Source organism: Ranitomeya variabilis, chromosome 6, assembly GCF_051348905.1.
Source record: "Ranitomeya variabilis isolate aRanVar5 chromosome 6, aRanVar5.hap1, whole genome shotgun sequence".
NCBI classification, from domain to species: Eukaryota; Metazoa; Chordata; class Amphibia; order Anura; family Dendrobatidae; genus Ranitomeya; species Ranitomeya variabilis.
In genome coordinates, this window is record NC_135237.1 from 130,434,884 (window position 1) to 130,451,748 (window position 16,865).

The window sequence follows — 16,865 nt, forward strand, 5'->3', positions numbered from 1 at the left end:
TCTCTGCGCGGTTTCTTGTTTAAAGAGTGGTTGAGAAGCAAATACAGTGTGCTGGTTTAGGATGGCTGCCACGGTTTAGACCAGCAGGCACACATAGACTGTGTGTTCAGCAACAGAATCTCCGATAGCATTTACATTGCTAAATTTTACAGCTTCGTGGTAAAGGATCATGTAGACACTCCGTGGGGGGAAGGATTTGGGGTTGAAAATGACTGATGCAGACTGGAGGTAAATGTGACTTTGTGATAATGTGTGCTTATAATAAGGTAATCCTTTACTAAAAAAAATAAAAAAATGTTGTATTTTAAGTAGACTTATCTATTTTACTGTGTATGTAAAAAGATGGCTGAATAACACTGGTACGGTAACGCTCAGTCAAATGTTTAAAGGGACACTGTCAATAGGTTCTGGCTGTGCGATTACACTGTGGCATTTCAGGGAAAACAAAGTTTGAAACGCCGAGGACTATAGTGAGAGAGCCGACTAGTCCAGCTTCTCTCCGCCCCATTCTAGGTGATTGCATAAAATGTGTGCAATATTTATTCCAAAAATGCCAGGTCAGATCCTATACATTCTTATAGGGTGTCACGACTCTGTTATTGGGTGTCCTGGGGCCAGGGGCTCCTTGCCTGTCCTTGCCTCAGGAGCTCTCAATTGAGCACTGCTAAAATAACCTGCACTGTTTAATATGAAGGTGACGTGCTTCTGAACAGTGCAGCAGTAGGAGAAATCAGACACTGCGGTCTTCTGGCTCCTCTCTGTCACAGTAAACACGTGACATAGTGTTTTCCTAAATAGTTAAAGAGATAATCCAGGACCTTCATTATTTTTGTTGGTGCGGTACAGTGGGGGAAATAAGTATTTGATCCCTTGCTGATTTTGTAAGTTTGCCCACTGACAGGCGTAATGTGTTACCAATGGTTTTCTTGGTGACTGTGGTCCCAGCTGCTTTGAGCTCATTAACAAGTTCCCCCTGTGTAGTTTTAGCCTGATCTCTCACCTTCCCCATGATCAAGGATACCCCATGAGGTGAGATTTTGCATGGTGCCCCAGATCAATGTCCATTGACAGTCATTTTGCATTTCTTCCATTTTCCTACTATTGCACCAACAGTTGTCTCCTTCTCACCCAGCATCTTACTTATGGTTTTGTAGCCCATTCCAGCTTTGTGCAGGTCTATGATCTTGTCCCTAACATCCTTATAAAGCTCTTTGATGTAGCCCATGTTGTAGAGGTTAGAGTCTGACTGATTAATTCAGTCTGTGGACAGGAGTCTTTTATAAAGGTGACTATGTAACAGCTGTCTTTAATGCAGGTAACGAGTTGATTAGGAGCATCTAACTGGTCTGTAGGAGCCAGAACTCTTAATGTTTTGTAGAGGATCAAATACTTATTTCTCAATGCAAAATGCAAATAAATTGATATCATTTATTCAATGTGATTGTTCTGGATTTTATTTTTGATATTCTATCTCTCAATGTTAAAATTAACCTACCCTTAAAATTATAGACTGTTCATGTCTTTGTCAGTGGGCAAAATCAGCAAGGGATCAAATACTTATTTCCCCCACTGTAAGAACTAACCGGCGGACAGTAGCTAAGTACCTGCCTGTTCTGCACAGGGTTGATCTATTCCAGCTCAGATGGCAATTTCCCTTCTTCATTTCATTTCACCTCTCATCAATAGTCCAGCTCTTCCTTCTCCGCTCTGCTTTGTCGACGGGGTGTTACTATCGACGTCATGCTAATTGGCAGTCGGCTGTCATTCAGCATTGCACCAGCAGAGATGCCTAGTCAAAAGAGCAGAGGGGAAGAGAAGGAGCTGCTCTGTCGTGACGTGGAAGCCCCACTGCAGAATCGCCGGCTGGAGCGGTCCACGCACAATAGGCAGGTAGTTAGCAACCACCTGCGAGTAAAGTTGTTAGCCTCACAAGAAAAAATAATAAAAATCCTGAATAACCCCTTAAAATTTCACAGACATGGTGTTAGGATTGGCGGAAAGCACCGAGTATAAATATATGTATTAATAGGTGCGTTCGCAACCCGGGGTCCACCGTGCAGGAGAGGAACCTGCTGCTGGCAAATGGCGGCGCTATATAGCGGTATAAGCGAACTCTGTTAACTCCACAGATTCGCTAGAAACAAGATGCTGTGCCCTGTTAACCTCACAGAGGTACACAGCTACCAAACAGAGCAAAACTGTTGTCATGCAGTCAGAGAAACAGGCAAACAACTCCTCACTGGAGGTGCCGGTATTCTAGCGGCTTATTTCAGCCAAGGACCTGAATACACACAAACAAACTCCTCACCAGAGGTGTTGGTATTCTAGGGGCTTATATCAGCCAAACCCTAACCACATCCAGACATGACCACACTGGTGCTGAGCTCATAGACTTTGGTTTGATACTAGCACATAGCCGTGCGGCCATGCAAACCTTTTATAGCTGCAGCAACTTCAGGACCTTCCTAGAGGACCAATGGGAGTTGCTACAGTACCTGAGCATGTGACCCCTGACCTCCAATGAGAGGTCTTACCTTGGGCATGCTCAGAAGGGGAAAAGCAGGACTTAGTCCCAGAGACGTCTGCTCGCCGCTGACCAGTACTGGCTACAATGGCTGAGCCTGGAAAGGCAGCAGTAACCCTTTGCACAGTATCAGGCTGAGCGAGACGCTGGGACCGACGTCTCCGCTGAGCAGGCTCCACTGCGGCTGTAGCAAAATGGGAGACCGCAACAGACATGGCTTGAGATTCCCCCTGTGCAGCGGCGGGAACTCGACTCCTAACACATGGTAATTCAATAATTAGAAATACCTGCTACTTGATAAAACATTTAGTTATTAGTTTTATGTGAAAAAAAACCCTCAATCCAAAATCATACATGATGGTGCACAATTATATGAAAATGGCACACATATCATAAAATCAGTTCCATCATTATGTTAAAGGTCTTAATATATCCACTGGACATGTTTCTAAAAGCCTGATAGATGTGGATCACACCTTTATCGAGAATGGAAGTCCCTTGATTCACCGTTTTGCCTGGAGCCTGCAAGTGTTTTAGGACCTCCCAAAATGAGAATATAGAAAGCAGTGCCTGCCCTGCTACCTCTCCATATAGTGATTGCAAATCGGAAGGATTAGGGGGGTCAGGAGACACCATTCTGGACACAGATGCTTGCCCCAGAGATGGGGTCCGTATGTATCAAACATTTATGGCATAAATGCCATCCTGGGGATATGCTATAACTGTTGAAGATGAGAATATGTTTTTATGTCAAGTTGACCATACATTGTAGATTTCAAAATTTGCAAATCTCTTCCATACATGCAAATTTGTTTAATGGCTAGAAGAGAATATGCTGCTGTGAGACATCTCTGACATTGAATTATCTCCTAGGGAAACAATGAATTTGCTATTTTGAATTCCAACATGTCGCATCCTTTTTTCCCCCAGAATCTCCTGTGGGTGGACAGTTTGACACCCCATACATCTTACATAGTTGCTCTGTCCTGCCGAAATGTAACTTTTAATGGCTGACTCTTATCTAATCTATATGGCAAACTAGCATGCTATATAAATGTACCCCAGAGTGCCCATAAACTGTGTAATCATCAAATGGCTGCAATGTCCAGACGTACTAATCACCTTAAAAGTAAATGTTCAGAAAATGCTAACCCAAAAAAAATTATAATTTGTTATAAGCTCTATAGTAAAGACTGTCAGAAAAATATCACATGAAATCCTTTGTGAGCTAAACTCTAGACTGATTTACTTTACCGACACTATTCATTGTAGCTTAATCTTATCCTCTGCATCAGTCATCAGTACCAGAACCTGGGGGTCCAGTGCCCGGCATCTGTTCAGTGCAGGCCTTTTCAATATTTACACACAGCTGCCGCTGAAGCCAATAGCACCTGATTGATGTAGGCCAGATGTAAGGCCTACACCAAGCTGACACTGAAGATCTCCCCTAAGGATAGACCATCAAAATCATATGCCTGAAGAACCCCTTTAAACTCTTAACAAAAGAGATTTGTGTCACTGACATAGCAGTTCAGACCCATTTCGATCAAGTTGTAATACTGGATAAAGCCTATGGACAAGGATGGCACTGTTTCGTACAACAAAAAACTGTACTATACTAACCCCTTAAAGGGAGTCTGCCAGCACAGAATGACTGTTCAAACCAAGAACAAACCAAGTACAGGCGCTCGGTGCTTCATGACGTAGCCAATCATATAACTGCATCTTCCCACCTGCTTGGTTTCCATCCATCTCCACCATTCTCTGGCTCTATGAAGCCAGACCTGTCAAAGAAGAAGGTGGGTGGAGATAGAGGAACAACAAGCAAATGGGAAGGAGTACTTAAATGATTGGCCATGCCAAGTGTGCACTAAGCGCCTGGACTTGGTTTGAGCAGACATTCTGAGCTGACAGAGTCCCTTTAAAAGCAGCCTCTAAGGTAACTTAGGGCAGCACGGTGGCTCAGTGGTTAACACAACTAGGTTTCAGTGTTCACATGCCACCAAGAACAACATCTGCATCTTCTAAGTTCTCCCCATGTTTGCATGGTTTTCCTCCAGGGTGGTCATGTTTCCTCCTAAACCAAAAATACCCTCTCGGCCAACAGAGGGCATACCTCTAAGCCAAAACATATAAACCTATAAAAAACCCGCTGGGTTGCAGAGTGAAAAAGCAAATGTATGCAGAAATTCGCAACCAAGCAGAAGAGGTAACAAAGAACAAATAGTTTTATTAGAATATCAAATACACAGTAATACAGTGATTACATATAGACAAAAATGGTGAAAGGGAAGGCGTGCCATAAGCAACACCAGCACAGGTGTTAATTAGTTGCTGGGAAAAGACACAGCAAATGCAGGCTTCCTGATAACACAACCACGCTGGGAAATGCCCAAAAATAAGAATGATAGACAGTGGTATTACACAGTCAATCAAAACTCCAAACGGATAAGATAAAAGTTACAATAACCGGTACATCCATGGAGTAAATACATCAAAACTAACATGCACCACCAAGTACTAGGAGAAATGTGTGCATGCTAACGATGTTACAAAGACATTACCTTGGGACATGGTGGAAACCGGGCACCAGCGTGGTGTGTACAGGAGGGAGCCTCGACGTACGTTTCGCCGTTGCGGGCTTCGTCAGGAGGCGTCATGGCACGCCTTCCCTTTCACCGTTTTTGTCTATATGTAATCACTGTATTACTGTGTATTTGATATTCTAATAAAACTATTTGTTCTATGTTTCCTCCTACACTACAAAGACATACTGATAGGGAAAATAGATTGAGAGCCCCAATGGGGACAGCCCCGATAATGACTGTAAAGCGCTGTGGAATTAATGGAGCTATATAAGTGAGCTAAATAAATACATAAATAAAGTGTTACATACAATAATGAAATTGAGAACCAAAAGAAAGGAGGAAGATATTGATTGAACAAATACCATGATAATCCTCACTACACCATTTCTTGACCACAATACTGCGATGGTGTTGGTGGAGTAGAGCCCCTTGCCAGCCTTGCTTTGGTACCCTGTGTGTTATGATTTTCCCAATGGCAGGGAAATCAAAAATAACAAACGGACTAGCTCTCGGGTGATGGAAACTAAAGTGACCGTGACCTGAACCTGACACAACACTGGAAGTAGCCGGGGAGTGTTTCCTACGATGCCCTAGACACCACGCGCCAGCCGGAGATCTAACTACCCCTATCAGAGGAATATACAGGCCTGCCTTACCTCCAGAGATGAACCCCAAAAGGAGATAGCAGGCCCCCACAAATATTGACGGTGAGTCAAGAGGAAAAGACATACGTAGGATGAACAGCAGATTTAGCACAGTGAGGTCCGCTTACTAGATAGCAGAAGTACAGGAAAGAGTTACTTCACGGTCAACTTCAAAACACTACTCAAAAACACCATCCTGAAATTACTTTAAAACTCCAGTGACAACTCATGCCACTGGAGTGGCAATTTCAGTCCACGAGAGCTTCCAGCTGCAGAGAGTCACATTGCAGATAGCTGGACAAAAAATAACATTAACTAGGAACAAAATTCAACTTAGCTGAACTGGAACTTGAGGCAGGAGAATGCAACAAAATGCTACTGATACATTGATGGCCGGCATCGGACCAGCAGCCAAGCAGCCTTAAATAGGAAACTCCCCTAATGGGTGTCAACAGGTGATCAAGGATAGAAGAAGGCAAATAAGTGGCAATACCATAAAACACCACCGGGGGAGCCCACAAACAGAATTCACAACAGTACCCCCCCCTTAAGGAGGGGGCACCGAACCCTCACCAGAACCACCAGGGCGATCTGGATGAGCACTATGGAATGCACGAACCAAATCAGGAGCATGAACATCAGATGCTGTCACCCAAGAATTATCCTCCTGACCATAGCCTTTCCACTTAACCAGATACTGAAGTTTCCGTCTGGAAACACGGGAGTCCAAGATCTTTTCTACCACATACTCCAACTCACCCTCAACCAGCACAGGAGCAGGAGGATCAGCAGACGGAACAACCGGCACCTCATACCTCCGCAATAATGACCGATGAAAAACATTATGAATAGTAAAAGATGCTGGGAGGTCCAAACGAAAGGACACAGGATTGAGAACCTCCAGAATCCTATAAGGGCCGATAAACCGAGGCTTAAACTTAGGAGACGAGACCTTCATAGGAACAAATCGAGAAGACAACCAAACCAGGTCCCCAACACAAAGACGAGGACCGACACGCCGATGACGATTAGTGAACTGTTGAGTCTTCTCCTGGGACAACTTCAGACTGTCCACAACCTGTCCCCAAATCTGATGCATTCTATCAACCACAGCATCTACTCCAGGACAATCCGAAGATTCCAATTGACCGGACGAAAAGCGAGGGTGAAACCCTGAATTACAAAAAAATGGAGAAACCAAAGTGGCAGAACTGGCCCGATTGTTAAGGGCAAACTCTGCCAATGGCAAAAAATCAAGCCAATCGTCCTGATCAGCGGACACAAAACACCTCAAGTAAGTCTCCAAGGTCTGATTAGTACGCTCAGTCTGGCCATTAGTCTGAGGATGGAATGCAGACGAAAACGACAAGTCGATGCCCATCCTGGCACAGAACGCCCGCCAAAATCTAGACACAAACTGAGTACCCCTGTCAGAAACTATATTCTCAGGAATACCATGCAAACGCACAACATTCTGAAAAAATAGAGGGACCAGCTCAGAGGAGGAGGGCAATTTGGGCAAAGGTACCAAGTGAACCATCTTGGAAAAACGGTCACACACCACCCAGATGACGGACATCCTACGAGAAACAGGAAGGTCAGAAATAAAGTCCATAGAGATGTGCGTCCAAGGCCTCTTAGGAATAGGCAAGGGCAACAACAACCCGCTGGCCCGGGAACAGCAGGGCTTAGCCCGAGCACAAACATCACAAGACTGCACAAAAATACGTACATCTCGAGACAAGGAAGGCCACCAGAAGGACCTAGACACCAGATCCCTGGTGCCAAAAATTCCAGGATGACCTGCCAACGCGGAAGAGTGAACCTCCGAAATAACTCTACTGGTCCAGTCATCAGGGACAAACAGTCTACCAGGCGGACAGCGATCAGGCCTATCCACCTGAAACTCCTGCAAAGAGCGCCGCAGGTCTGGGGAGACAGCTGACAATATCACCCCATCCTTCAGGATGCCAGTAGGTTCGGAATCACCAGGCGAGTCAGGCTCAAAACTCCTAGAGAGGGCATCCGCCCTCACATTCTTAGACCCAGGCAGATATGAGACCACAAAGTTAAATCGAGAGAAAAACAACGACCAGCGCGCCTGTCTAGGATTCAGACGCCTGGCTGACTCAAGATAAATTAGATTTTTGTGGTCAGTCAAGACCACCACCTGGTGTCTAGCACCCTCAAGCCAATGACGCCACTCCTCAAATGCCCACTTCATGGCCAAGAGCTCCCGATTTCCAACATCATAATTTCGCTCAGCGGGCGAAAACTTTCGAGAGAAAAACGCACATGGTCTCATCACTGAGCAGTCAGGACCTCTCTGCGACAAAACTGCACCTGCTCCGATCTCGGAAGCATCTACTTCAACCTGGAACGGGAGCGAAACATCAGGCTGGCGCAACACAGGAGCAGAAGAAAAGCGGCGCTTAAACTCCCGAAAGGCCTCCACAGCCGCAGAGGACCAATTAGCAACATCAGCACCCTTCTTGGTCAAATCAGTCAAAGGTTTAGCAATGGCAGAAAAACCCGCTATGAATCGGCGATAGAAATTAGCAAATCCCAAGAATTTCTGAAGACTCTTTAGAGAAGTAGGCTGTATCCAATCACAAATAGCCTGAACCTTAACAGGGTCCATCTCCATAGATGAAGGGGAAAAAATATATCCCAGAAAGGAAATTCTCTGAACCCCAAAAATACACTTTGAGCCCTTCACAAATAGAGAATTAGCTCGTAAAACCTGAAAAACTCTCCTGACCTGTTGAACATGAGATTCCCAGTCCTCCGAAAAAACCAAAATATCATCCAAATACACAATCATAAATTTATCCAGATATTCACGGAAAATATCGTGCATAAAGGACTGAAAAACGGAAGGGGCATTCGCGAGACCGAAAGGCATTACCAAATACTCAAAATGGCCTTCAGGCGTATTAAATGCGGTCTTCCACTCATCCCCCTGCTTAATCCGCACCAAATTATACGCACCACGTAGATCGATCTTAGTGAACCACTTCGCCCCCTTTATGCGAGCAAAAAGATCAGTCAGTAAAGGTAACGGGTACTGGTATTTAACAGTAATCTTATTCAGAAGTCGATAGTCGATACAAGGTCTCAATGAACCATCCTTTTTACCCACAAAGAAAAACCCTGCCCCCAATGGAGACAAAGAGGGGCGAATATGACCCTTTTCTAAAGATTCTCTGATATACTCCCGCATAGCAGTATGTTCAGGTACAGACAAATTAAACAAGCGACCCTTAGGAAATTTACTACCGGGAATCAACTCAATAGCGCAGTCACACTCTCTGTGAGGGGGGAGAGAATCAGTTTTAGGCTCCTGAAAGACATCATAAAAATCTGACAGAAATGCTGGGATCTCAGAGGGAGTAGATGAAGAAATGGGAACCAAAGGTGCATCCCCATGAATCCCCCGACATCCCCAGCTCAGCACAGACATTGATCTCCAGTCCAAGACTGGATTATGAATTTGTAACCATGGTAATCCAAGTACTAATACGTCATGTAGATTATATAACACAAGGAAACGAATAATCTCCTGATGGTCTGGGGAAAGATGCATAGTCACTTGTGTCCAATATTGTGGTTTATTGCTAGCCAAAGGTGTAGAATCAATACCCTTCAAGGGAATAGAAACCTCCAGAGGCTCTAAATCAAACCCACAACGCTTGGCAAAGGACCAATCCATGAGACTCAGAGCGGCGCCAGAATCCACATAAGCATCCACAGTAACAGATGATAAAGTACAAATCAATGTCACGGACAAAAGAAATTTAGACTGCAAGGTACCCATAGAAAAAGATTTATCAACCTTTTTATCAACCTTCTTTATGCGTTTAGAGCATGCTGATATAACATGAGCTGGATCTCCACAATAGAAGCACAACCCATTTTTGCGCCTGTAATTCTGTCGTTCGCCTCTAGACAATACACTATCGCATTGCATATGCTCTGGTGCCTTTTCAGAGGTCACCGCCAAATGATGCACAGGTTTTTGCTCAGAAGATACCGCCATATGGTGCACAGGTTTTTGCTCAGAAGATACCGCCATATGGTGCACAGGTTTTTGCTCAAAAGATACCGCCATATGGTGCACAGATTTTTGCTCAGAAGATACCGCCATATGGTGCACAGATTTGCGCTCCCGTAAACGCCGATCAATCTGGATAGCCAATTTCATGGCATCATTCAGACCTGTAGGCACAGGGAACCCCACCATGACATCCTTCACGGCATCAGAGAGACCTTCTCTGAAATTAGCTGCTAGAGCGCACTCATTCCATTTAGTAAGTACCGACCATTTACGAAATTTCTGGCAGTATATCTCAGCTTCATCTTGCCCTTGGGAAAGAGCTATCAAGGCTTTCTCAGCCAAAATCTCTAAATTAGGTTCTTCATAAAGCAACCCCAAAGCCAGAAAAAACGCATCTACATTTAATAACGCAGGATCCCCTGGCGACAATGCAAATGCCCAACTTTGTGGGTCACCCCGCAACAGAGAAATAACAATTTTAACCTGTTGCGCAGGATCACCAGCAGAGTGAGATTTCAGAGACAAAAACAATTTACAATTCTCTCTGAAATTCAAAAAACGGGATCTGTCTCCGGTAAAAAATTCAGGCATAGGGATCTCAGGTTCAGACATTGGAGCACGTATAACAAAATCTTGTAAGTTCTGGACCTTTGAAGCCAGGTTATTCAGACCTGCAACCAAACTCTGTGGATCCATGATTCAAACAGGTGTAACCAAAGCCATTCAAAGATTAAGAGGAGAGGAAAAAAAAAAAAAGGCTGAAGACTGCAGTTTAAGCAAGGAGTACAAATAAGCACTAAGGTGCACTTTCCAAACACAGAAGGAAAAAAAAAAACCTTTTCATATCCTTTCCTGCTTTAGTGCATAGTTTTAACACACGGGCCGGCCAAACTGTTATGATTTTCCCAATGGCAGGGAAATCAAAAATAACAAACGGACTAGCTCTCGGGTGATGGAAACTAAAGTGACCGTGACCTGAACCTGACACAACACTGGAAGTAGCCGGGGAGTGTTTCCTACGATGCCCTAGACACCACGCGCCAGCCGGAGATCTAACTACCCCTATCAGAGGAATATACAGGCCTGCCTTACCTCCAGAGATGAACCCCAAAAGGAGATAGCAGGCCCCCACAAATATTGACGGTGAGTAAAGAGGAAAAGACATACGTAGGATGAACAGCAGATTTAGCACAGTGAGGTCCGCTTACTAGATAGCAGAAGTACAGGAAAGAGTTACTTCACGGTCAACTTCAAAACACTACTCAAAAACACCATCCTGAAATTACTTTAAAACTCCAGTGACAACTCATGCCACTGGAGTGGCAATTTCAGTCCACGAGAGCTTCCAGCTGCAGAGAGTCACATTGCAGATAGCTGGACAAAAAATAACATTAACTAGGAACAAAATTCAACTTAGCTGAACTGGAACTTGAGGCAGGAGAATGCAACAGAATGCTACTGATACATTGATGGCCGGCATCGGACCAGCAGCCAAGCAGCCTTAAATAGGAAACTCCCCTAATGGGTGTCAACAGGTGATCAAGGATAGAAGAAGGCAAATAAGTGGCAATACCATAAAACACCACCGGGGGAGCCCACAAACAGAATTCACAACACCTGTGGTTACTAGTCAAACCCCTGTTATTTACTTACAGAAAATCTCTCCACCTAAATTGCCTATTAAAAAGAAGCAGAAGTTGTTGAAATATTTATGCTGGAATCAAAGCTACTTGGCCATTTACTAATCTCCTAGGAAATCTCTTAAAATTAGAAAGTAGCACTGAGTCAGGATAAATATTATTTGGGGTAAAGCTTTGAACTTTGAAGAGCAAAAACTTTAGGCCATTAAGTATTAAAATTGGCCAAAACAGTAATCTGGTCATACTCTGGGGATGGCAACTTCAAAAGCAACATAATCTGTACCTCAGCTCTGAAGATATTCATGAGAATCATCCAGAGGGAAACGTTCAGATAAATGATTACCATGTGCTGGCCGTCTGTATGTCAGACGTACTTAGCAGAATACATATCCAGCACTTTCCAGAACAGTTTCATGAATGAAACATTTGGGAACCATATAACAAAAATAGTTTACAAATGTCTGGGAGATACGAGGTATGACATAATACACGGATACGTCTGGTTCATTATAGAGAAATCAGCCCAATATTTATGAACAGTTGTGCGGTCTCTGCAGCTTTTGTGTATATGATACTTTAGAATTGAGACTTTATGTTTATGCTCCAGGGCAGAACTGTAGGGTGCAATGATAGTCATACCTAGGTTCTCATTGAGGGGCCAGAAGGCTCCTCTGCAACAGAAGAAAACGGCAGTATTATAAATGGCATTTGTTAAAAAAGGAGCTCTGTTATAGGTTTTATATTGAGGTCTCGGCACTTCAAGTAACACTTCTGGTCTATAAGTATAATACATAACTACACCAGGATCCCTTCCCTGAATTATATAGGTGTCAGAACAAGTGCAGATTGATAAATGTGGCGGTCAAGAGAATTCCCTAATTGTCAGCATCATTTTTTCTGGCCTAACAGTTTCCCAGTCTCTTGAAAGTGATGGCTTATCTTTCAGAGCCACCATCAGGACACTACTGCCCTTACTGGCATATGGGGCCTAGTGAGCAGGGAGGCCTGGTCCTCACCTATCCTGGCACCCTCATCATCGGTCCCCAAAGGCAGGATTTGGCAGTTCATTAATAACTGAACTTGCATCCTCAGATGCACATTCAGTTACAACCTATTGCCGTGCAGGACTGCTTCCTGCACAGCAATAGGAGCTGCCAGCCAATCAAAGGCTGACAGCTGACCTCAACGCACATGTCCCTCACATATGATATCACTGTCATGCGCCAGTGCGTTCATGCCTCAAATGGTTGAGGAAGAGGACGCCGCTGGACCTCAGTCAGGTACGGAAAACTTTTTTAAAAACTGAAATCTGCAATATGGGGCGATATATTGGGGTGCAGGATGGAGACATATGGGGGCCAGGATGGAGACATATGGGTAGCAGGATAGACACATGGGGGCCAGGATGAGGGACTTTATTACAGGAAGGTGCTAGGATGTATAACATTATTGCTGTAGGAGCTAATTACGGGACATTATTAATGCTTTGATATATTTTATTTTTGATGACACTGTTTTCAGTGTGGGGGAGGAGATGTTCTGTTACTGTCGCTTTTTTTATTCATCTGGTGTAGTGTAGAAGTTGGGAAAAAATTGGGGAATGTGCTCTAGATAACTGTATTATTTTCTGAAGACAAGTCCTGGCTGGAAGAAGTGATGGCAATCTCGTCTGGATGAAGAAGAAAAGTGAAGATAAATATCTTCAATTAGAGACATCACTGTATTACCTGTACACTGACACTATACACTATATACTATGTACAGAGCTCCTGTGTACAAAATCACTTATGGTAATATTGTTCCTTGTATGTGGTATTATTCGGTCACTATGTGGTGGTAATATGTGATCTGGTCATGGTGTGGTGGTATTTGTCCCTCTATATGGTAATATTTGTCATTTGTCATGTGACACATTCCCTTAAAGAAAAATAAAGAAAAATATAAGTAAAAAGAGTATTGGATATTTTAAGAAATGTTTAATAGGTTCGGGTAGGGGCCGGTCAAAAAAGTCTAACTTGTCATGGTGGCGGTGTAAAAAATCTATTGGCCAAAAAAAGCTGCTGGCAGTGTATGTTATCTGGTGTTCGATGGGAACTGTTAATGTGAGATTGGTGAAGACGTGGTGCAGAAGTGTAGTTTCCAAGAGTGGGCTGTGGGACTCTGGATGGTTTGAGGGGAGAAAGCGGAGATGGGTGGAGGCGAAGCTTGGGTGGAGCGTGGGCGGAGTCTGAAGAGGGCCCCAAAATTTTGCCAGAATGGGTCACTTAAATTCCTAGTGACATCCCTGTTTATCCTTAAAGGTAGTGTGCACTCGTAGGACAACCCCTTGTAAAATATAGCAAATAAGCCAAATGACAAGAGTATTCTTTGTCGTGCAGCAGGGTGGGTGCAGTGCGACAGGCAGTGACCACAGGGAAAGTTCACAGCAAAACCTTTTTAATGTTAAAAACTCACACAAGCGTACAGCACTTGGTATCCGGATCACAGCAAGAAAACGAGACAGTCCATAAATGCGTCCAGTTGCCGAGGGCGACTGCACCACCGTATCACACTGTAGGGTGCCAGGAGTTCACTCTGCTGGGCTCTGTTACTCTCACATAGACAGAGCTTTTGCAGAGCCGACTGCTCAGCTCGCTGCTAAACTCCCCTCTCACTGACACACCAAACTCTCTGCTGCAAAGGTTTCTACAATAACCTGTGCCCATAGGCCACATGGAAAACCCAACCCGGGGGAAGAAACGGACCATCCCAGCTACCTTCCTGTAGTCAGTTTAAAAAATAAAAGCCCATGACAGGTTTTCCTAAATCTGCCTTGAACAAATAGCTTGCCCAAAGCCAACACTCACTTTTATTCTGCATTGCAACCACAGCTATACCTGTGACTGCAATGCACTCCCACAGCCTTCATATGCTTTTTTTCACATCCTGGGCGACATAGTGACCCTCGCATATAACATCGGTCACTGCCTCACACTTTCTACCATGTAGAAGAAGAAAGTCAAGTGTTGCCTGATAGTTTGAATCTAACATTTGTCAAGGTTGGGTGGTCAAGATTGGGTTTAAGACCTGTGTGATGATAAAGTAGACCTGTGTTTCTGGGCAAGCATACTGAGAGACTCACAACGACACTGGAGAAAGCTGGCAGCAACTATGTGAGCAACTAAACTCAAGGAACACTGTTCAGTCCTCCAGATCCTGGAGACGACCTATCATTTACAGGTAAAGTTAACCTTTGCAACCACGAGGTATGTACTAGACTAATGACATTATATCATTATACATGCAGTAATGTCCTAATGCCCAACCAAACTAACATCAGAATAATGTCAATATGCACTCAAGTTTTCAACACACCTTGTTAGAAAAAACACCAACTTACAGTAACAACCTATCTGTGCACTTATAAATATGGAAAAAAATAACCATACCTGCAGGAGAAAATCAAACAAGGCCAATTTAGACCATTCAGTATGCTTAATGCCAACACATGGTGCTGTATCAACGGAAGTAAGAGAGTTCGCCATGCCACACCTATGCTTCAACATATTCTGATATTCTAGCCAGCCCAGAGCATGAGAATTCTGGTCATTGTTGGAGTCATTTAAATGTTTGATGTCCGATGCCCACCACACAATAGGTCTTGGCACACTATTGGTATACTTGTATGGTAATAAGCTGTCAGTAAATAATCGGGTCACTGCTGGAAGGCTTCGATTCAACCCAAGGACCCTATCAAGATGGAAAGCTAGAACTTCATATAAATCACTGGGTCTTTTAATTAATCCACATAAGCCTTGTTTGCAGTGGTGCTTGTCATGACATTGTCCTTCCATATAGCTGGGGCAAAGAGCAACTTTAAGAACCTGCCCATGAGCAGGGATTCTTGATTTTGCTACAATTTCTCCTTCTGAAAGTAACTTCATTTTCAGCAAATCATCTGATGTAAACCATGGAGGAGAGTTAGTGAATCTGTCTCCTTTAAGATGATGACCAGCCCTAGGCTTTTCAGACTGGAATGGTATGCAGCGTGAGATTAAATCGTTTTTAGAGTTTCTTGAAGAATCCTGGAAAAAAGCCGTTTTATTACTCAAGTTCTCCCTGGCTCTCTCCCCATTTCTTACAGAGCCCACTCCTGGTGAGCCTGAAAACCTGCCTAGTGGAAACACATGTTCATCTGTTTTTTGGTGGTGAAATTCTGGTGCTACTTTTGAATAATTCTTTATTAGGCTTTGCATTTTAGTTTTGGATTTTTCCAAATTATTGTTTTTTGCTAAAATTGGTTTCAGAACAGAAATACCACTTTCCTTCAGATTATGAGGATCCCTGCCTGCAAGGATTCCTACTGGTCCTGAATAATTAGGTATCATTTTGTTTATATGGGTTACCAGTATAAGGCTGTTTGATTTATGCCCTGTGGCATTGCTTGCAGTCAGTAAATGTTTTTTGGCCACAGACCTCTTCTGTTTGGTGTGATAATGATTATTTTTCCATCCTTCTTGCTTGCTAAACTGACCTAAATCACTTTTTTCCTTACAGTTGCGGCTGGAGTTCAGAAATGATTGCATGTCCGCCCTGTAACTCTCCAAGCCAGAATCCCAACTTTTGTGGTCATCATTTTGGATTAGGCCAAGACTAGAGTCTGTGGTGTGAGCCCATAGTTGCTTATGTCGGACTACTTTTCTGTGTTGGAAACGTCGATGTTCAGAAACTCCATTTGTGTTTGTGGGTAATGCAGGAAAACTGTTCATAAGCAACAGAGAGAAGATGAACAGAAAGCAGACACCAACAAAAGGTCTTCTCTTCAAGCGCATCCTCAACCATAACATCAGGGCCTAAAGGAAGAAATAAAGATGAGTGTTAATAAATGATTCTATTTAGATTGCAATCTAATAACAGACTATTTAGCAACTGATAATTAAATAATGACATTTACTGCATAATTTCTTTGCTTATCAATAATCATAATCGTTTATCAACTTAATACAGCATTGGTGCTTTAAAGCATATATAGTAGGAACAACCTAAATCCTTACATTATGGAGAGCCATAGACAGATTCACTGCCTTGAAAAAGTATTCATGACCTGTGAACTTTCCCAAATTTTTTCTTGTTCCAAGCTTAAGTTGTTTTTTTTTTAAATGTGTTACCCTCATAAGTCACATGTTTCATGAACGGAAGTCTTCCTGTGTGCAATCTAAGTGTCCCATGGTCTGTCAGTATGTATATACCTTTACTGAAAGGCCACAGAGGCTGTACCACCATTAGGCAAGAGGGACCACCAGCCAAACACCACCATGAAGACCAAGGAGATCTCCAAACAAGACAGGGACAAAGTTGTTGAGAAGAACAAGCCAGGGTTGGGTTATAAAAAAATATCCCAATCTCTGATGATCTTCCCCCCCTCCCCCCAGA

The 16,865-nt window shown here is 43.5% G+C and overlaps 1 protein-coding gene across 1 annotated transcript in view; it reads right to left on the reverse strand.

Annotated features, from left to right (window-relative positions):
- The window catches only part of GASK1A (golgi associated kinase 1A), a 66,378-nt gene that overhangs the window by 27,246 nt on the left and 22,267 nt on the right, over nucleotides 1–16,865 (reverse strand). Inside the window, exon 2 of the mRNA XM_077268995.1 lies at nucleotides 14,882–16,285. Coding sequence (XP_077125110.1) covers nucleotides 14,882–16,285 — 1,404 coding nt within the window. The remainder of the gene's footprint in view (nucleotides 1–14,881; nucleotides 16,286–16,865) is intronic.